The sequence below is a fragment of the Drosophila innubila genome, assembly GCF_004354385.1.
Source record: "Drosophila innubila isolate TH190305 chromosome 2R unlocalized genomic scaffold, UK_Dinn_1.0 1_C_2R, whole genome shotgun sequence".
Lineage (NCBI taxonomy): Eukaryota > Metazoa > Arthropoda > Insecta > Diptera > Drosophilidae > Drosophila > Drosophila innubila.
The window spans coordinates 13949701-13970208 of NW_022995374.1; the positions used below are offsets into that span (position 1 = coordinate 13949701).

At 38.5% G+C, this 20508-nt stretch overlaps 5 protein-coding genes across 7 annotated transcripts; 4 read left to right on the forward strand and 1 right to left on the reverse strand.

Moving 5' to 3' along the window:
- The first annotated feature begins 8078 nt into the window (after positions 1-8078).
- On the forward strand, positions 8079-8873 carry LOC117785630 (MAGE-like protein 2). Its single transcript, XM_034623737.1, has 4 exons — positions 8079-8269; positions 8339-8546; positions 8597-8629; positions 8687-8873. The coding sequence occupies exons 1-4, from the start codon at positions 8143-8145 to the stop codon at positions 8835-8837; spliced, it is 519 nt and encodes a 172-aa protein (XP_034479628.1). The 5' UTR covers positions 8079-8142; the 3' UTR covers positions 8838-8873.
- Positions 8874-9189: 316 nt separating this feature from the next.
- LOC117785629 (succinate dehydrogenase [ubiquinone] iron-sulfur subunit, mitochondrial) lies at positions 9190-10748 on the forward strand. Its single transcript, XM_034623736.1, has 3 exons — positions 9190-9385; positions 9650-10083; positions 10143-10748. The coding sequence occupies exons 1-3, from the start codon at positions 9323-9325 to the stop codon at positions 10534-10536; spliced, it is 891 nt and encodes a 296-aa protein (XP_034479627.1). The 5' UTR covers positions 9190-9322; the 3' UTR covers positions 10537-10748.
- LOC117785631 (anaphase-promoting complex subunit 15) lies at positions 10628-11481 on the reverse strand. Its single transcript, XM_034623738.1, has 3 exons — positions 11279-11481; positions 10959-11046; positions 10628-10897 (listed from the first exon to the last, which is right to left on the reverse strand). Exons 1-3 carry the CDS (start codon positions 11396-11398, stop codon positions 10758-10760), a joined length of 348 nt encoding a protein of 115 aa, XP_034479629.1. The 5' UTR covers positions 11399-11481; the 3' UTR covers positions 10628-10757.
- Positions 11482-11488: 7 nt separating this feature from the next.
- On the forward strand, positions 11489-12038 carry LOC117785632 (ubiquitin-like protein 5). Its single transcript, XM_034623739.1, has 3 exons — positions 11489-11627; positions 11685-11823; positions 11886-12038. The coding sequence occupies exons 1-3, from the start codon at positions 11589-11591 to the stop codon at positions 11927-11929; spliced, it is 222 nt and encodes a 73-aa protein (XP_034479630.1). The 5' UTR covers positions 11489-11588; the 3' UTR covers positions 11930-12038.
- Positions 12039-12362: 324 nt separating this feature from the next.
- On the forward strand, positions 12363-20028 carry LOC117785626. Of its 3 annotated transcripts, XM_034623733.1 has the most exons (7): positions 12363-12514; positions 13380-13556; positions 14624-15022; positions 15107-15669; positions 17193-18695; positions 18755-18867; positions 18934-20028. In XM_034623733.1, exons 2-7 carry the CDS (start codon positions 13399-13401, stop codon positions 19144-19146), a joined length of 2949 nt encoding a protein of 982 aa, XP_034479624.1. In that variant the 5' UTR covers positions 12363-12514; positions 13380-13398; the 3' UTR covers positions 19147-20028. The 3 variants fall into 3 exon arrangements, with proteins under 3 accessions (XP_034479624.1, XP_034479622.1, XP_034479623.1); XM_034623731.1 differs by lacking the exons at positions 17193-18695; positions 18755-18867; positions 18934-20028 and adding an exon at positions 16092-16887; XM_034623732.1 differs by lacking the exons at positions 13380-13556; positions 17193-18695; positions 18755-18867; positions 18934-20028 and adding an exon at positions 16092-16887.
- The last annotated feature ends 480 nt before the right edge of the window (positions 20029-20508 follow it).

The following is a 20508-nucleotide window of genomic DNA, read 5'->3' on the forward strand; positions in this document are numbered from 1 at the left end:
TATTTAAATTTTAAAACACATATGAAACCTCCAACCCACCCAAGAATATTAACTGAAAAGTTGGCATTCTTTAATTGCATACTTTTATTAAAATTATTAAAAATTTTATTAAAAAAAAAACCAAAAATGTCTCTCAAAATTCAAGTTTAACAATTAATTTAAAAAAAAACATTTTTATTTTGCATATCAAATGAATATTTACGTCATATTTGCCGAATTGAAACTGTCAGCTGTATATTAAAAATTCACATTAAATGTCAAGAACAGCGCAGCGTAATATATATGAAACTTTAAAGCACGACTATATTAAAATTATTAAATTCTAGTGTAGCTGAATTTGGAATTTTTAATGCCAGAATACAATTTTTAGGTAGGTACTTTCAAAAGGAATTTAGCATGCTTTAGTTGGGCTCTTTTCTGCCAAATACTTGGCATATTGTTTAAGTACTTTCTGAAAGTATGCCCCAAATTTATTGCTTTCTATTGCGAGATAAACCTTAAATACAAGCTATTTTTTTTGACAAATATGTAAATTGTTTTTGCTTCCACGAATTGGAAAATTATGATGAATGATGGCTACATTTCAATTTAAAGTATTGATTCCACAAACTTTTGCGCATATTCTTTCAAGCTTTAACCAGCTCAAGGTGATGTGCGTGTTTATTGAATTGTTTCTCGCTATTATTTAATGAAATTAATTATATAAGCATAACGCATACGACATGTTGTCTAGCCAACGCCTGGGCACAGGCAAGAATAATTATTAGAAGTTATAAACAAGTGCAAAATTATGTAATTAACTGCGATACTCATACGCTCAACTGTGGCAACCAAAAAATTGCTAATGCAATTAAGGTTCATGGAATAAACAGACATTTTTTCAACTTTCAGTTATTTTAAATTCAATCTAAAAACAATTGCATAAAATTATGCGCAACAGAGCGAGAAATTAGTTTTTTAGTAGCAACATTTGCTGCTGTCAACAGTGTCAAGTGTCGCAGGCGGCCATAAAATGACCCCCAGTTGTCTCCTCCTCCTATATGGATCTCCTGCCTCCAACTAAGCCCCTCTCTCTGTTCTTTGGCAAACAAAAATGAGAAGCGACAGGCGACGCATCGTTTGCAGTTTGCCGCATGCAGATGACGACATTTCCCCCATCGCGAAGTGGCATGCCACATGCCTCCGCTCTCTCTTTCCCCTCTGCGTGTGTGTGTGTGTGTGTGAATGCATGAGGTTATGATGAATTTCATGCCTGGCTAAGCTAACATTGTCTTTTGTATCAGGCAATTTCTCTCTCTCTCTCTCTCTCTTTCTCTGTCTCTTAGTGTCGTCTTTTCTATCTGTCTCTTGGGAGTCTTGCTTTGCAGCTGGATTCTGATTTTCGAGTGCCTTAATTATTGAAGTAATCGTCAGTCTTTGTCTCTGTCTTGCTCCCATTTCCTTCCCCTCTCTCTCTCTCTCTCTCTATATATCTCTCTGTCTCTGTCTCTGTCAGCTAAGACAAACCCTTTGCTGCTTTTGCTTTTTAGCCATCTTAAGCTGCTTGCCAAATTGTATGCGCAATTATAAGCATGTCGCTCGCTGAGCAACAGCTGCCAGCCAAGGACAACAACAAATCTGAGGCAGGACACAGCCAGACAACGTGGTTGTTGCTAGCCAGAAGTTAATTTTAAAACACATTTCACTGAGCTCATTAAGCAAACGCCCCCTCCCTAAACCAACTTTTGGCTAATTCAAATGACTGAAAAGCATTGCGTTTATTTACATTTGATTTGCAAAAGGATTTGTGTTGAGCTGCAGATTGAAGAATATTCAAATATTTTCAAATTTAAATATTGATTCATTAAGCGCATAAAAAAGCCACTCAAAATTTAATTGCGCTGTTGAAAATAAATTGCGTATACGCCACCTGGCTCCCATACTAATTTCGGTAAAAGCCAAATTCTGCTGGCAGGTTCAATAGCGTTCGATGGTGTCTTTAATGGGTTTTTCGACTGCGCATAAAAAAAAAATACACAAGCACACAACGAATGAGCCGAAAAACCATTCAAATCGGGTGCATTGCACGTTATCAGCTATTGGCATTGGCCAAAAAAGAGAGGAAACCAGCAAAGCAATTTACATTTTGTTTACCTTTAGTCTCCTCATAACAGGCTTTACCTTTTCTCTTTTTTTTCGGTTTTCACTTTGTTTTAGCTTGTTTAGCCGGACAGGCTGTTTTTTGTGAGCCTTTGATTCACTGACAATGCTTAAATGAAAAGCAAGAAGATGCTCGGCTTTTAATTTTATATTTCTCACTTCATTTGGGGTTTCTGCTAAATTGTTTGGCATCGCTTCAACACTTTACATACATTTGCATAAATAGCGAGAAGTCAACGCTTTAATAAACGACCTCGCAGCTAGTGACTAAACCACCCCACAACAACTGAAGCGTTGCCATTAAAGCCCTGTTCAACTCGACGCGATTCAAGTCAACAAAAAAAAAGAAAAACGTAGCATACTTTTCTGCGTGCGAGACGCAATTGCGCCCAACTTTTACGGCCACTTCAGGCAGGTGCCTGTCTGTGTGTGTGTGTGTGTGTGTGTGTGTGTGTGTGTGTGTGTGTGTATGTGTGTCTGTGTAGTCTGTGTAGATTTCTTGTCTTGCTGCTGATTATTTGCAGCTTATTGCGTTTATGCGACGCTTATCGCATTCGCATGAAAATCGCATTAAGACTCCTCTTCCAGAAGGAAGATTCAGCTGCCTACATAAAGCCACGCCATCGACTTGTGCATGGCATAACTGTGATTTTCCTGCTACCATTTGTGCCACTGCCATTATTACTGTTGTTGTTCCTGCTTTTTGTTGTTTTTGTTGCTGTTGTTGCTTCTTCTTTGCTATTTACATAGCTTATTGGGTGGGCGCCTTGTGTTGGTCTTGCTTAACTGCTTTGTTGGCAACTGTTTGATTAGCCCGGCCAGCCATGTCACATGAGTAAATACACATGCGAGGGTCGATTCATATGTTGCTTCACACAATTTCTGCAAAATAAGTAACATTAGATTGCTTGGATCTCATTTTGTACTATTTTCACTTTCTGATCGATTGCTTAAAAAATTCCAGTTATCGATTACATTTATTCGATACATTTTGATCGATTCTAGAAATAATTATCAATTCAATTTTTATACTAGATTATAGATTTCGATTATAGAAGTGATACAATTTATCGATTAAATATTGGCTTATAGATTTAATTACCGACTTCTCGTTTTACTGTTAAAAACTACACTTGGCTTGTTTATTTATTAGAATTCCAATTGAGATTCACTCTCTTTATTTTTTAAGGAATTTATCATCAATCAAAACTATCGATAGCAATTGTGGAGTTGACCCGAAATCAATTAACTTATCAATTGGCCCTCGACCTTGTGTATGTTTATCGCTCAAATCTCAGTGATGTTGTGCTTTGTCTTGTTTGGCGATTTAATCAAGGACGCCAAAGGCCGTTAAATGTGCAAATATTTGTTACTGGCCTGTCCCAATTATATATATATATATATATTGTATATAATATGTATTCAAGGTTAGTTTACTTTTGGCCCATGCAAGTATTTGCATAAGCTAAGTTGACGTTTTCTGGCCAAATGTGAGTATTTTGCGTATCTTCATGACCTACTTATTGCCTCATTTATTTATGAGAATTTAATGAAAACTTTCTAGCTAAAATATGTAAATTAATTTGAATAATTTACTGTCCCCAGTGTGAAGAAAAACAGAGAAAGAGAGATAGATACAAGCTAACATATCTCACTCGTAGGAAGCTCGAAATGGTGCTAAAAATGTGCCATAAAAATGTTGCTGATATAAAAAGCTTTTACGACACATCATCTCTAAATGATTGTCATGGCTCTAATAGTAATTGAAATGAATGTTCTCATATTCATAAATAAGTTACGAGCTGTAGTTAAGATAATTAGTGGGAAGCTGTTTAAAATTCTTTTTTCAGTTATTCGATAAACATAAAAATCTAGTCTAATATGCAACATTAATTTTACGAGCAAAGTCTAAATTGCTAATACTAAGAATTTAATTTGAAAATTCTCTTGTGCATCAAGTTTTCTGGAATTGCTAAGTTGAAGTGAAATATTAGGAGAGAAATGCCTCATCCAAACACAATATTAATTGAACCCTTTTATGCCTTTGGGCTCACAGTTATAAAAATCCATATGAGGATTGTGAAGCTCACAAAATTAAAGTTTAAGCACAAAACTTGTTACGAAATTGAGTTGTAAGCTGCTTTTATAGAGCAACCTGCAACTAAAGTTAAGCCAAGCTAAGCCTGCCAGAGTCAGAGGCACAAACGCAATCGGAGTCGAGTCGAGTCGTGTCGAGTCGGGTCCTTTAAACGGTTATTTGTAAAGCGTTGGCGAAGGTAAGACACAAAGGACGCTCGGGGCAGAGTTCCTTATGCATTGTTCTGTCTTCTCAGAGACAGACAGGCCAGATATTATGCAAATTCCAAGCATATTTAAGTAGTTCCAACTTTTTGTTGCCTATCTTCTATCATATCTGAGTATGAGATTAAAGTTGAAATCATTTGGTTTTGTGGACTGTATAGCTTCATTTATGCCGTTCGTGTCCTGCAAAGGAGTCAAGTATTGAGTTTTGTACGTGTTGCTATCCGAGCACAGTGCGTGACCAAAGTATTCGGCCTCTTGGGCCGCTTCCTTCGTCTGATGCGCTTTTGATAACTTGTTTGTCCTTTACTAACTGACAACTGTGTGTTCTTATTGTTGTAGTCGTTGCGAAGAGACAGAAGTCTGAAGACATGCGGCGTGACTTGGCGACAAGTTGACGCCATCAGGTTGATAAATAGTTTCACAGTTGTTCGGAGTAGGGAATACGCCGGAAGAAAGAAAGCCTTGGAATTACACTCGCCTGTCAACCGTAAGTTGATTGAAATTAAAAACAAGCTCAACGATTTTACACACAGATACACACAGCTGACACAATTGTTTGCTATTTTTTTTTTTTGCTTATTGCTGTCAGCTGAAACTGAAGACATCCACACAAATACAGGTGCGAAATTTCCCAAGCGCCGCGTTTGGTAATTTCTTTTACATTTATCGCTTGGCTTTAAAATTTTTGCCCCTAGCTCTTTAAGCTCTTTTATTTTTATTTTTCGCTTCGTTTCGTTGCTGCGACATAAAATTTGATGCACTTGAAGGCAAGTAATGAAAATGAACATCAAACAGGAGAAGAGCGCACATAAAACTGTCTTGTTGAAATTACAACAAGATTTTACACTCACTGGCATTTATGAGAAGCACATCTGTCGTCTCACAAATAGGCCAGAGCTTTAAAATGTGGCAATGACATGAGCTGACACAGCTAGACAGCTTTTTCACGACTAATTTCAGCTTTAAATGAAGCATGAAGCTCTCAAGTCTTCTCAGATAACAAAAGATAGAAGATTCTTGAGGAACTTGACAACTTTCCACCTCATGAGTTAATAAAGCTAAGAAATTTACTCTGCTTTAATGTGCTTAGTAGACTTTTCTATTTGCAAGAAGTTAATCGAGATTTTTACTATCAAGGAGACTAATTACTTTCACGTCTTGCACTTAATCTCACTTGAAGCTTTAAAGTGCTTTCAGACTGATCCATTTACGGAAGTGACACTTGTTTCTCAAGCAGCTTAGTTAATTTGCAATGCTAGCTTAGAAGCTTTTAAGTGCTTTTACAGGTGTACTTTCAAGTGCTAAGCTACTTGCAGCCAGTGTCATTGAGCTATAATCAATTAAGCTGTCAGCTTAATGCCCACTTACACCAATGTGATTTTCAACAGTAAACATCAAAAGTTTTCTAGCAGCCCATGCGTCGTATGCGTAATAATTTGTAAACAATTTGTGACCAATTGACAAACACTAAATGAGCGTGTATAATGTTGTGTTTGAGTAGAGCAAAGTGGTGCTGTTTGAATGCTATATTAAATAACAGATAGACAAACATAATGAGCCATCATCAATAGATGTTTACAACATTTGACCCTCAGCCTCTAAGCGAGCATAAATAATTCAGGATATTGAATAACATGGCCCCGTTCTTGTCTACCGACTGTCTATGAATATGTATGTGCGTAAATATATACATATGTGTACTTGGCGATTTATGGCACCCCAGGGAAATGACGCTTTATGGAAGTCATTTTAATACACAAAAAAAAAACTTTGGCAATATTGTTGAACAGTTGGGGCTGAAATCTAAATGCTATTTGTGTGACGCCTGTGTCTATTGATAGACAGAGAAACTTATTCAAGCTGTTACGTATGTCTATCTAAATGCGACTTACACATACGCATACACGTACACATATCGAAAAGTATCTGTGTGTGCATGCGTCATGTCTGAAATGGCACACGCAAAACTGTTATAGATAGACAGCACAGCAGAGAGACTAAGAGAGTTGGGGAGCGGAGGGATCGATGGGTGGTTGCCTGATGAAAATGTGTATTTGACGCACCACAAACATTTATCAAGTGGTTCGCTCAATTTGGCAAATCTAAACGTCTAAACATCTAAGGGCCTATTCATTTGATTCGCTTTTTGTACATTTTGTATGGATTTTGTCAACTTTTGTGGACCAAGTGGCCACTCGTAGCAAAATGTTAGCCTGCTTTTAGGCCTTGTTATTATTTGTGACGATTTGTGAGCTGAAAGTTTAAAGGCACTTTGGCACGCTCCGTTAATTACCTAGCGCTATTCATTGACGTCATTTGCATGCACTAAAAACGCCTCAAATTTCAATCACAATCATTTACAACAATAGTCCCATAGTCCCCCATCCCTCTCCTCCCAATTCCTCTTTTAGCTCTACAGCCTAGAACTTTAGCCTTTTGTTATGGCAATTCTTATAGCATTTTGTTGCCATTTTCTCAGTGTGTGTGTTTCTTTTCCTCGTCTGTAAACAAACCTCTGAGTGTGCTGAGGGAACGACCTCACCTGGGTTTTCCCCCTGAACGTTTTATTTAAGTTTTTGCATTGTTTATACATATATTTGCCTTTAATGCGAGCTGGCAGTTGAGAAACACCCTCAATTTATTTTCAACCTCAACTTTTATGCGATGCTCTGTTTGCTTTAACATTGAAAAACTTTTTTTTCGGCTCAGTTCGGACTCATAAAGCGCTCGACGGACTTTTCAACTTTTCCTCTCGCTGAGGTTTTTATTTCCATTCTGTTGTTAGCATTCCCATTGCCTAGGTGAGAATGAGACTCAAACTTTAGCTCTCACTTTCCTAAATAAAGAATGTGCCATATACTTTATAAGTATATTATGTACTTGCAACAACAAAAGGTCAATGAGCAATTGACAAAGTCTTGTTGCCTTCTTGTTCTTGGCATCACTGCATAAATGACATTTAAAAAGTTTTATATTATAGTTTGTGGACACTTGGCAAGTGCCATTAAAACTGCGGTGCTTTCTTAGCTATTTCTATTTTCTTTTCTACTTCGGACAATATTTACAACAATGCAGTTGACTGCGTTGCTTTTAATGGTCTACGCTCAATTAAAAGTTTGCAATTAATTAGCATTAACTCAGTTATATCTAAGGGATCATTAAAGAAATTGCTGAATTTGTATTATTGGTTGAACTATTTGATAACCAAATTGCATAAATCTAGCTCTTGTAATTACCGAGATCAACCGATTTTTAAGCAAAATGTTAGTTTGATAATAATTCGACCTCTAAATTCAATCTGTATTTAAATTTATGCAATGGGTCCATTCCTTTTTTTCGGAATCTTTACATTTTGAAAGGAATTCTAGAGAATATATGTAAATATAAGCTATCAATATGATAGTTTAATTACTTTAATCAGCTTAAACTGAATAAACTAATATGTACTTCTCTACTTTAATTGGACAACAACTCTGCTGTAAAGTACTTATGACTAATTTCTTAGCTTTTGTTATTGCTATCAGCTATACAATTCGACCGAATAGAGAGTTATCAGCTGTTATCTTTATCCATATTGTCAATTGATTAGACATGAAGGAACTAACCCCAAGCGATTGTAGAGACAGCCAATTGCTCAGTTTATTTTGGCACTTCAATTGAAGCTTTTGTTTTGCTAAGCATTTTCATAAAACATTTAAAATGATTGGCTTTATAATAGGTATTTCGATTGGTTTTACAATATTTTTTGTAATTTCCGCTGTGGTGGTTATGAAAAGGCGACGAATGGGGAACCAAAATGTGGGCTATATCATCAACGACAGTGGCAGTGAGTAATTATTATCTAAATAGATTTTAACTCTTTATTAATATGAAATATTTCTCCTTGTTTCCTCAGCCCGTGTTGTTGCACCTGTTGGGATTCCCCAAACTCACTACCAACGACCAGGTGTTCCTGTCACCCACTATACACCAGCTGGCGTTCCAGTCACACATTATACACAAGCTGGAGTTCCAGTTACGCATTATACACAAGGGGGAGTTCCCGTAGTACAATATCCACCTCCAAGCTATCAGCCTAATGTCTATCCTCATCCAACCTCAAGGTAAGTTTACAAAAACTCTGTTGAATCTCTTATATAATCTCATTTTATAGCCAAGTCACTGTGCAGTTGACGGCAACGCCTAGGTAAGTTTTCTTACTTAAATAATATAGTCAATCGTTATAATTTAACTATAATTTTAGCACATATTCACCTAATCAACCTCCTCAACAAAGAGTTTTAAGCAATGGAAATACACCTGGTGCTGAAATAAGTGCTCTGCCAAGCAACGATGAAAAAAAGAACATGCAACAAACCCACGAGGGGGCAGTGGAAACAGTTAGTCAAATCTAAACACATTATTAAATGACGATTATCTTATCAAATATTTATTATTCTTGCGTTGTTATTGTAAAAAAATTTGAAACGAAACTGCCGAAGATGGTCACTCTATCCATCAGCTGTTTGACTATCCAGAGTCTGCTCTATCGATAATTTAGTACTAGCGTTGCCAGACAGCTCAATTTAGATAAACATTTTAGGTCGATAATATTTAAAAAGGTTATTTATTTGCATATATATTGTGATAATAATATATAACTTTTTTAATTATTTAATTTTAATAGGTCCTTGCGATCTAGTAAAAGGTTTTTTGGAATTGATTTTCAGCGTGCCAATAAGTGGTCATCGATAACGATAAGGTGGCAACTCTGTCACACAGCTCTTCGTGTGCAACTTGAATTTTCCTGACGGAAAAAAACAACGATTTGTTTGATTTAAAACACTTAACAATTGCAAACGCAGTGTCGTTTCAATTTACACGCAATTAACAGTGAAAAATGTTGGTCAACGAAGCCAGACAAGTGTTGAGCCGCGCCAGCTCCTTGGCGGCACGTCACCAGGTGAGCAAGTAGCATTAGCAAAAGTTGTCTCCTGCTCTGAGGGGGAGGGGTGTGGTATGTTGACTCTTTTGGACAGTCTCATTATATAAGATTAAGCGAAAATATTAGTAAAACAAGATAATTAGCGATAAAATTCCACTTAAATACGTTGCAAGAATATTGCCACTGGCGATTATGTAAACGTTTTTGCATTGGCAAAGAGACAAAATTGGCATAACGTGATTCGAAAAGAGAAGCAATTAAATAATTTGTGTAATTTTGCAGCTGCGTGCTATTAGCAACACAACTCAGGTGGAACAGCAGGCGAAGCCAAAGGAGGAATTGGAACCGCAGATCAAGAAGTTTGAGATCTATCGCTGGAGTCCCGACAATGCCGGCGAGAAGCCCTACATGCAGACCTATGAGGTTAACATGCGTGAATGCGGTCCCATGGTGTTGGATGCTCTCATCAAGATCAAGAATGAGATGGATCCCACGCTGACATTTCGTCGCTCGTGTCGCGAGGGTATCTGTGGCTCCTGCTCCATGAACATTGGTGGCATCAACACCTTGGCGTGCATCAGCAAGATCGATGCGACCAGCTCGAAGCCATTGAAGGTGTATCCCTTGCCACATATGTATGTGGTGCGCGATCTGGTTCCGGACATGAACAACTTCTACCAGCAGTACAAAAATATTCAGCCCTGGCTGCAGCGCAAGTAAGTAATCATGGGTTTTGAATGGGCTTGAACTTGGCTTTAATCCTGCACTTTTTTAGGAACGAAGCTGGTGAGAAGAAGGGCAAGGCACAGTACTTGCAGTCTGTCGAGGATCGCTCCAAGTTGGACGGTCTCTACGAGTGCATCATGTGCGCTTGCTGCTCCACATCGTGCCCCTCGTACTGGTGGAATGCCGAGAAGTATCTGGGCCCGGCTGTGTTGATGCAGGCCTATCGCTGGATCATTGACTCCCGTGACGAGAACACCGTGGAGCGTCTGAGCAAGTTGAAGGATCCGTTCAGCGTTTATCGTTGTCACACCATCATGAACTGCACACGCACCTGTCCCAAGGGTCTGAATCCAGGACGTGCCATCGCCGAAATCAAGAAACTGCTTTCTGGCCTGGCTTCGAAGCCAGAACCCAAATTGGAGACGGCAGCGCTGCACAAGTAGAGAATTTGTTAACCTATCACACTCTTTGTTTGTGAATCCGCTCCCTTGACTCCCAGTTCAGATTGCCTCTGGCAACAGTAGATAACCAACATTTTTGCTTATTATGTTTATAATTTATTTAAGCTTAAAGTAAACGACAATTTGTTATTACAGTTTGTAAAGGGAACTTTGTAGTCGCAAAAAGTAATTAACTAAATGGTGTAACTATGAAATGCGTTTCTTTATGGAGCTGTTGGCGATGTCTCATCATTCATTTGGATGTCATCGGCTGAATAGAAATCCTGTGTAACTGGAATAACACGATCATTGGTCTCATCATCCTCCTCGTCATGGCTGTCCGTGTCCTCACTATCATCGTTCGCTGTATAAAAATTAATATTTATTATTTATATATATTGATTTTTCGAGGGTTCATCACTTACCATCCTCGTCGTCGGTTTCAATGCCGGGCATAGTCAGTACCTTGCCAAGTGGCTGCAAATCTGTGGCGGCAGTTTTCAGCGATTCGCGCTACAAAGGATTGTAAATTACATAAATCAATCTTTACCCATGTTACATACAGTGTGCCAAGTAATTTGATTATTTTCAAAAATTATTGATATTTAAAACTTGCACTTAGAACCATTTATAATATAGAAATAAGAAGCAAATAATAAACCAACGTAAAGATATTTTATTCCACTTGTGTGTTTTTTACTTCTTTGTCAAAACAATTGCTTGACATACTGTATATCAGACATACCCAATTCCTGCGCTCATCCTCATAGCGCTTTGTCTGTACCTCATCGTCATTGGCCATGTCAAACCAAAATCTATTAGCCACCGATGGCTTCAGATTTGGAAAGAATGGAATCATAGACATTTTTCGACACTTTTCGAGATTATTAGTGAGAGTGTTTGCTGTTTATTTTGTTTGTGTGCTTTTTTGCAAGCAAATTAAGACGACAGCCCTGAAACGCTATGTATCGATAAATTTGATATCGTCGGCATGCGGCAATCGAATTGTAATTATTGTTGTTGCATCGAACGGTGAAAATAAAATACTCAAAACAATGATTGAAATAACTTGCAACGATCGTCTGGGCAAAAAGGTAATGTAATTCAGATTATGAGTGATCAATTAACAACGACGAATATTGACAATGCAGGTGCGCGTCAAGTGCAATCCCGACGACACCATTGGCGACCTCAAGAAACTGATTGCGGCTCAGACAGGAACAAAGCACGAGAAGATTGTTCTGAAAAAGTGGTACACAATCTACAAGGATCCCATTCGTCTATCTGACTGTGAGTACAAGCAATTGAATTATGTTCTGGCAATCATTTCTAAAATCTTTCAACACTTGCAGATGAGATTCACGATGGCATGAATCTGGAGCTGTACTACCAATAATTTACTGGGACTAAACACCAGATGATGAAATATGAAACATCTTTTTTACTCTCTGCTATAAAAACATTATGTGTAGATATAAACAATTATAAAGTTTTTTATTAACAAAGCGTTTTGTTCGTTTTTTACTTGGTATGCCAATGAAATGGTAAACGATGTATATGTCATCTTTAGATTGCAATAATTAAGAGAATCTACACACATCGGGGAGATTGGCAGCTTTAAGAGTAGCAATATATAATTTTTATAAATAAATATTTATTTGCGCCATTTTACCAGGCCAGAGCTGCATACTAAACACCAACAACGTTTTTGCAAGCAGAAATAGCAAGCAGCATACTAAAGCTATCGATGATGAAAACGTATCAATATATCGCACGCTGTTTGTATATCAACTATCGTACGTATATGCGCTTGCCTATCGAAATCATTCGTATTTTTTTGTTCGCTGGAATCGGACGTGTTTTCTTTTCGCTGTGCAAAGTCTATTTATACCGCGTCGCGACCGTCAGTGAATAACAAATAGTGCAAAAGCACATTAAAAGAAAACTGTATTTCGTGCTACACAAATTGAATGTGTAAAAAGTAAGAGAATTCATATTTTTCTCTCTAGTTTGCGCCTGTGTGTGTGTATACGTGTTTGTGTTTGTGTATGCCTCTTTTACTTTTCGCCTGCAACAACAACCACAACAAAAACGACGCGTCGTTTGGTGTCGCAGTTGCGGGGCGGAAAACTTGTTTGGATTTTCACACATTTTAAGCCAAAAAGAGGAATGTTTTAATGGTTTGACTTATACAAAAGAGCGATGCGAAGTATTTTATCGATTAACACCAGGCGGCGTCGTCGAGTGTTTGTTTATGGCGTGGCTGCCCTGTCATAATTGTTGTTTCTCTCCTTTTGCTGCTCTGTTTATGCTGCCCTTATTGCACATGTATTTGAGCCGCTTTAACTTGCAGATTTTCTGGCCCACCGGCAATGCGTGATGTGTTGTGATGTGTAGTTGTTGTTATTTTTAGCACTCGCTGCGCTCTCAATGCAATCTAATTAAAACTCAAGCAATTGAGCTCATTTCCACACACGCATTGCATAACTTTCTTAATTTGTAATGTTAATGTTTTGGGCCAACTGCATGATTTGTGAAGCACTCGAGCATTGAAAAGAAACCGGGCGTAGAAACTGCGTACACATATACATAAGTATCTATGTAAACTGAGTGTGTGTGTTTGAGTGTATAAAGAGTTTCGTCAGAGCGAGTTTCATTAACAATTGTAGCTCGTTTCGGTTCCCCCTCCCCCTGGCATTTGAAGTGAAATCTATGTTGTGTATTGTAAACAACCCACACCCCTTTACACACAAGCACACACACGAATGTATAAACAAACATTTGTTAAATTAGGAATTTATTTTCCCCCCCTACATTAACTTAATGGCTTTTTTTTCCATTTGCAGTAAACCCTAATAAGTAGCTATGAGTGGGGAAATTTATCAGATAGAGACGCGCCGGCGTTCGCGCTCCAAGACGCCATTTCTGCGCTCCAGCTGCGATCATGAGAATTGCGAGCATGCCGGCGAGGAGGGGCATGTGCATCACAAGAAGAAGAAGCCATCGATGGCACCAAATGTGCAGTAAGTATGCTTGTATATGTATATGTATCTTTTTCACATTAACCCAAAATAGACCCTGAGCTTATCACTTGAAAATGTCGACGCTATCAGCGCATGAAACCAAACTCCTTCTAATTAAAGATAATTTTAAGAGTCGCCATGCTGCAGACAAGCACGCGAGCGCAAACTAAAAACAATAAACGTTAATTTTTAAAACAAACTCAAGCGTCATAAATAGAACGCACATGGTCACCCTGTTTGAATGTGTGTGCGTGTGTGTGACCATGACGTCATCGGCCTGTTATTCACGCTCTCAGCGAAATTCGTAATTAAATGAGCAGCTGAAATCGCAAGCCAAACTAGAGATGAGCAAATTGTTACGGTGACTGTGACCACTAGCGAACGCAGTCACTGTTTACAGTGTGATCTCAGTTGTCATTATTAGATATTTTAGATTGAGTATTCTAATTTGAGATCTTATTTTTTATATCTAAATAAAAACATAATTGCAAAAATTTAAAATTCATAAAATTATACGTAGCTTAAATTTTTGTTTTAAAAATAATAATAAAAATTATTTATTCATAAACTTGTATGTATTATTTATTTATAAAATTTCCAAATACATTTTTCTACATTGTAATATTTATATTAATATTTTATATCTGAGAAATAGAATCGCGCTCAGTCTCTGATGCAAATGCAAATCGTTGATGAGCCATTATACAGGGTGCTTGCAATGATAAATTCGTTTTGGCGCGTAAAGTGAATTGAACGTTTGCTTTGAGGCTTGCTTTTTAATGGATAGCTGCTCGTTTCGTTGATGACGACATCATCGCGTGAGGGTTGGGGGCAAACTTGGCCATGAGAGATTTGTTTTCACGTTTGTTTATTTTTTTTTTGTTTCGTTTAAAGCCACAAAACCAAATGCCGTTGGCTGTCGTTATTATTTTTTGAATGAAGGTCAGACGGGTTTCTATTTGTAATTCATTTGTGAGCATGTTGCCACTATTTTGTAGTTTGTTTTGATTCACATTTTGGGTTATATGATTTCCGCAAACATTACTAAATGATTTACATATTTGCAGAACTATTGTGGAGGAGCACGTGGTGGAAACCCACACGAGCAGCAGCAGCACCATCAATCGGAATAGCAATAATAAAGCGACACGCTCGAAGGGATTCGCTCAGCTAACGTCGGATTATTCAAGTGATTATGACACGCCCGAGGGCAAGCGTAAAGGAGCAGCAAGCTCAACCAAGTCCACGGTGACCACGATGTTCACCAACACCAGCAAGAGATTGGGCAATGCTCTCAGCAGTTTGACAGCTGCCACTTCAACACCGCGTAGTCAATTGGAGACCACACAAAATGTGCTCAACTCGGCCCAGGAACAGAGGAGCAGCAAACGGTCAAATGGCGATGCCAATTTAAGCCAAGATCACATTGCCTACATTGAGTACAGAGACGCGGGTGAATACTGGAAGTGAGTAGGCTTTTAATTGGCAATGTTAATTTATAGAATTCTTTTAATATTTTGCCGTTATTAATAAATGTTTCCGTGTTACAGCAAAACGCCGAAAACGGATTATACCTACTCGGAACTGTCGCCGCATCGTCGTCAACTGGCACCTGGCATTGTGGCCATGCCGAATATGTCACGTCGCAGTCTGGCGAATCACGACGAACGTGTGGAATTCATGGTACAACAGAATCCCGCACAGGAGGAGTTCATTCGTCGTCGTTATCAGGCGAAGCTCACGCATTTGAATTACGATTCCAGCGATGAGGTGGACATTACGCATTTTGGCCAACAGCAAAAGCAAAGCTGGTGGCTTCTGCGATTCATTAGCTTCATTGTGAGCAATGTGAGCAGCACTTGGACACGTCTTACCAGCATTTCGAATACAGAAACCAATGCATATCACAACTACTATGCCAATCAGCAGCGTCAACAACAACATGGAATCTTGGCCAGCAGTCTGTTGAGTCTTTATCGTTACCTGTACGTGGGCATTGCATCGGTGCTCAGTCTGGACACTTGGCTATTGAAATCGGGCAATACGGAGAACAAGTCGAAGAAACGTTTTCTCATCTTTTTGCTTATACTTTTGCCATTGCTATTGCTAGCGGGTGAGTGAAAATAGTTTAAATAGTTTCAATGTAAAGTCAAATATAAATACATGTTGTGCCTTGACTTTGAGCGTTGACAGCTACAGGTTGACCTTGAAGCATGCCACAGGCATATTCATAGTTCACCTTTAGCTATACTTGTCGCAGCACATGACGTCAGCAGACATGGAAATATGTATATTTGACTTTATGCTGGAATGATATCTGCTAGTACGAGGTCAGTTCAATAAGTCTACCTACGAATTTAATAAGCGAAAATTAAAATTATATGTATTATTCTCTGTAATATAATGTAAAAACTAGAAAAAATAATAATTTACTTATGGTTTCTATTGCTTAGACTCATTGAACAACCCTCGTATCTTGCTGTTATGTATACACTTAACTAACCACTGCTGATTGCCACTTCCTAAACATTGCAGGTCTGTTCTATTATCTACATCCCAATGAAACCTTCCCGCCCAGCACCCTCAATCTCAACACCTTCACCCTCCCCGAATTGCCCAAGTTAGACTTTGGTGCCTATTTGAATAGCGCACAGTATGAATCATGGCGTTCCCAGGCCGTTGATCAGGCTGTCAGGCTGCGCGATTGGGCCGATGATTATTTGTTGTATTTGCAAAAGATCGGTCAGAATGTGGCCAATAAGGGACGCCAGTTGTTTCAGGCCAATAATGAGCAATATTATGAGCGTCTTTAAAGAATATTTACAACATTTTTGCCATCGTTTAGTTTACGAGCTGCTGCAACAGTTGCTCATTTAAAAGAGAGACAAACTATTATATATTTTCATTATGATCAATTTTCAAGTACAAATTATATAGCATTTGGTTTAGCTACAACCCACCTATAAACAACATCTACATCACAAAAACAAATACCATCCCATCCGATCCCATCATCCAACCCAAACCGTCCCTTTTCCCCCTCTCACTCGACCTCTTAATGACGCCAGGTGGAAAGAAGGATAGAGATCGCAGCGCTGTTCGAATCTGCAGAATTTAATTAAATTTACATTTTAAATATACATCATTCTTTTTGTCGAACCATTTTTGTAGTCAAAAGCAAATTGAAATGTGCAATTTATTATTGATTTTTCTTAATAATAATTGCTTACAAAATTTCTCTTTTGCCTACAACAAATAATCATCATTTTTTGTTGTCAAACAACGTTCAATTTTGTTGTAATTCTATCATTTGTGTTTGCCTTGTAATTGTTTAAAAAAAATTTAATTAATAAAAAAAATGCAAACATTTTCATTAAGAAAATAATGATTGTTTTATTTGCCATTTTCTTGAAATATTAATACGAAAGCGAGATGAAATGGTAAGTAAAATACTTAAAGATCAATATTAGTTGGCCAGAAAACAAAATACCGAACAGAATAGAACTCTATCCTTCTGCATTTGGCGTCCTCCCATAATTAATATTCCCCTTAAGAACAGTTCCATGAATATATGGCAAAATGTAGAAGGATATATTCTGTTTGCGCCAGCTAATGTTGTTTCTTTGTGGTTTCCAGCTTGGCAGCAGTTGCCGCAGGATCAGCGATTGGCGTATGTGCAACGGACGGAGGCATTGTTGCCACTGCCTCTGACATTGCTTGCCACACTGCGTGGGCAGCTGTCGCAGGCTGGAGCTGCCTTTAAGTCATTGGTGCAACCTCCCACCGTTGAGCAGCCACAAGAGGCAGCTGCCATCAAGTTGCAGATGGAGCAGATGCAACAGAATATGCAAAAGTCGCTGACGCCGGAGGAATATGAGAATATATTGAATCATGTAAACAGCTACGTGCAACAGCTGGTGGCATTAAAGTTGCAACAGCAACACGAGACGCAACAGCAACAATTGTCACAGAAACAAATTCAAATTATTGTCCAACTGATGCGAGAGAATCTTCAACAATTTGCGGCACAAACGACGCAGTTCAGCGAACAACAGTTGGCGGATCTCGCGTTGCAGTTGAAGCTGCAGTTGCAACAGTCGGGCGAGTGGCAGGCACAACAGCAGGTGACCCTAACCGAGGCACAGCTGGAGGAGATTACACGCTTGATCAAGGCGGAGGTTAAACTAGAAGATACCCACTACACACTCTTGCTGGAGACGATTGATTTGTCGGCGCTGCTGAGGCGCCTGCTTGGCGCGTCGGAAATGAGGGAATTTGTAGATGCCCGCATCGCTTTGGCGCTGCAGCAGCAGGTGGAGGGATCTGCCCAATCTGTGGATGAGCAGCAAATAGATCATTTGAACCGGGAGATAGCATTCATCAAGCTGGCGCTTTCGAACAAGCATGCAGAGAACGCGGATCTGCAGCAATCCATAAGCAGTCTGAAACTCACACAGGACGACCTCCTGACACGCATGCAACAGCACGAGCTGTCCCAGGATCAGCGTTTTAGCGGACTTCTGGCCGAGATTGAGATCAAATTGCAGGCATTGAATGACTCGCAATTTGTGCTGCTCAACAAACAGGTGAAGCTCACGCTGGTGGAGATTCTGGGCTTTAAACGAGAGTCGTCGGATGCATCCTTGGATGACTTGGATCTGCAGAATTGGGTGCGCAGCGTGTTTGTGGCCAAGGATTATCTGGAGCAGCAGCTGCTCGAGCTGAACAAGCGGACGGACAACAACATACGCGAGGAGATCGAACGCTCCAGCATTGTGCTGATGAGCGACATCAGCGAGCGTCTCAAGCGGGAAATTCTGCTCGCCGTGGAGGCCAAGCACAATGAGAGCAGCCAGGCGGAGAAGTTGCAGGTGCAGGAGGAGCAGGTGCGCGGCATAGTCAAGTCCGTGCTAGCCATTTATGATGCCGATAAAACGGGACTCGTTGATTTCGCTCTGGAATCGGCGGGTGGACAGATTTTGTCGACACGTTGCACGGAAAGCTATCAGACGAAGTCGGCACAGATCTCTGTCTTTGGCATACCTCTCTGGTATCCGAGCAATACGCCCAGGGTTGCCATCTCTCCCAATGTACAGCCCGGCGAGTGCTGGGCCTTTCAGGGATTCCCCGGTTTTCTTGGTAGGTAAACAAGAGTCGCTGCATATGCAATTACTTTGCAATTTTCTAATTCCACGCAGTGCTGAAACTTAATTCCATGGTCTATGTTACGGGATTTACGTTGGAGCACATCTCCAAGAGTCTGTCACCCACAGGACGCATTGACTCTGCGCCGCGCAATTTCACGGTCTGGGTAAGATTATAATATTCAGATTGCTTTCAAGTATAAATTGATAATGTAATCATTGACTTCTTACAGGGTCTCGACCATGAAAAGGATCAGGAACCTGTGCTCTTTGGTGAGTATGAGTATCAGGATAATAATGCGGCTCTGCAATACTTTGTCGTCCAAAATGTGGACATCAAGCGGCCCTACGAGATTGTCGAGCTGCGCATTGAGACGAATCATGGCCAGCCGGATTATACGTGTTTATATCGTTTCCGTGTGCATGGCAAGCCGCCAGCCTCATAGAGATTGTCCCCTCTGATCTCTCAGGACTCTTCAACTATATACTGTATACTGTATACTGCATAGTCATAAGTCTGGTGTACATAAATGATGTCAGTGCCTTAAAAAGGAACAAATGGAGGAACAACAACTACTTACAGCAAAACTATGCTAATGAAATGATTAGGCTATAGCAATTAAGAGTCTATATTGTAAAAATTAATTGGGCATAGATTGATAAGTAGAATTTGTATATACTTAAATAGCTTAGAGTTAAATGATCCTATCTAAACTATTGTGTCCTATATTATTTATTAAGTCTTTAACCCCCAAGCACAATGCGAAGAGAAAATAAGTTGCAAGTTAATTTTAAATTGTTCTTTTGCCATTTTTGTATAACGTTTTAAACTATAACTATAAATAGTCATAGGCATAAAACTAACTAACTTAACTAAGCCATATGCTTGCTATATAGTTAATAAACTAAGTTAAACTTAAGTTCAATTTATGATTTATTTATACTTGGAATCACAATAGGAAAAAATTAAAAAAATCTACTGAATTACTGAAATAATTAGATATAAATATATATCTCGATTTGATTGCAATTAAACATATCTCGAACCAACACACAAACTAAGTTTAGCAAGTCAACCCAAAAATAGTTAACTAATTAGTTGTACTAACTAAATGCTATTGTTGTTACACGATAAGTTTAAAATTGATATCCTATTTTTGCTACTTTTGTAATAATGCTATAAACAGAATAGCTTAGAGTTACAATTTAACTGAAAAGCATGTGAAATGAATATGAATGTAAACAATTTTGTATAAGTTACCGTTTCTACGTCCACTTTTTGCAGTTCTTTTTCTGAATTTTGAAATAAATGCGTTGCACAAAAGAAATTTCAAATGTTTTTTTTTTAAATTATTATTTGTAAAATAGGTGAAAAATTGAATTTGGGATCAGAATCTGTAGGAAAGACTGATATTAATTTCAGTTTTGTTGAATAGTAAAATATGATTAGGAATTGTAAATCCTTACAAGTTTTTTTGAACAGCACAAAGCCAATTGAAATTTTTAACGCACTGCAATTATTAAAATGGTTTGCAAAATGACAATTCTAATTTCACACTCATTTGCCGCATTGTTTTGGAAATAGTTGAAAAGTGTCATTCATTTGTTATCGATAGTTGATACAAGAGTGTGTGTGCGTGTTTTGATTAGATAAGTTCATTAACAGCATTTAAAGCACTCCAATTAAAATGAATTGAAGCTGAAGATACTATTATCCTGGCAGGCATTTCATTTGAAAATTTCATTTTATTTTGTAATTTAACTGAATTCCAGTTGGAAGCAAATGAATGTAATGTTGCAATTGCAAA

Excerpts from the sequence above, each read along its gene's own strand:
- LOC117785630 (XM_034623737.1), top strand. The coding sequence starts at position 8,143 with ATGATTGGCTTTATAATAGGTATTTCGATTGGTTTTACAATATTTTTT. Across the intron at positions 8,270-8,338 it reads TATCATCAACGACAGTGGCA|CCCGTGTTGTTGCACCTGTT; the intron begins GTGAGTAATTAT and ends TTGTTTCCTCAG. Across the intron at positions 8,630-8,686 it reads CAGTTGACGGCAACGCCTAG|CACATATTCACCTAATCAAC; the intron begins GTAAGTTTTCTT and ends CTATAATTTTAG.
- LOC117785629 (XM_034623736.1), top strand. The coding sequence starts at position 9,323 with ATGTTGGTCAACGAAGCCAGACAAGTGTTGAGCCGCGCCAGCTCCTTG. Across the intron at positions 9,386-9,649 it reads CCTTGGCGGCACGTCACCAG|CTGCGTGCTATTAGCAACAC; the intron begins GTGAGCAAGTAG and ends GTAATTTTGCAG. Across the intron at positions 10,084-10,142 it reads CAGCCCTGGCTGCAGCGCAA|GAACGAAGCTGGTGAGAAGA; the intron begins GTAAGTAATCAT and ends GCACTTTTTTAG.
- LOC117785631 (XM_034623738.1), bottom strand. The coding sequence starts at position 11,398 with ATGTCTATGATTCCATTCTTTCCAAATCTGAAGCCATCGGTGGCTAAT. Across the intron at positions 11,047-11,278 it reads AGGATGAGCGCAGGAATTGG|CGCGAATCGCTGAAAACTGC; the intron begins GTATGTCTGATA and ends AATCCTTTGTAG. Across the intron at positions 10,898-10,958 it reads TGAAACCGACGACGAGGATG|CGAACGATGATAGTGAGGAC; the intron begins GTAAGTGATGAA and ends ATTTTTATACAG.
- LOC117785632 (XM_034623739.1), top strand. The coding sequence starts at position 11,589 with ATGATTGAAATAACTTGCAACGATCGTCTGGGCAAAAAG. Across the intron at positions 11,628-11,684 it reads ACGATCGTCTGGGCAAAAAG|GTGCGCGTCAAGTGCAATCC; the intron begins GTAATGTAATTC and ends TTGACAATGCAG. Across the intron at positions 11,824-11,885 it reads TCCCATTCGTCTATCTGACT|ATGAGATTCACGATGGCATG; the intron begins GTGAGTACAAGC and ends CAACACTTGCAG.
- LOC117785626 (XM_034623733.1), top strand. The coding sequence starts at position 13,399 with ATGAGTGGGGAAATTTATCAGATAGAGACGCGCCGGCGTTCGCGCTCC. Across the intron at positions 13,557-14,623 it reads TCGATGGCACCAAATGTGCA|AACTATTGTGGAGGAGCACG; the intron begins GTAAGTATGCTT and ends ACATATTTGCAG. Across the intron at positions 15,023-15,106 it reads GACGCGGGTGAATACTGGAA|CAAAACGCCGAAAACGGATT; the intron begins GTGAGTAGGCTT and ends TCCGTGTTACAG.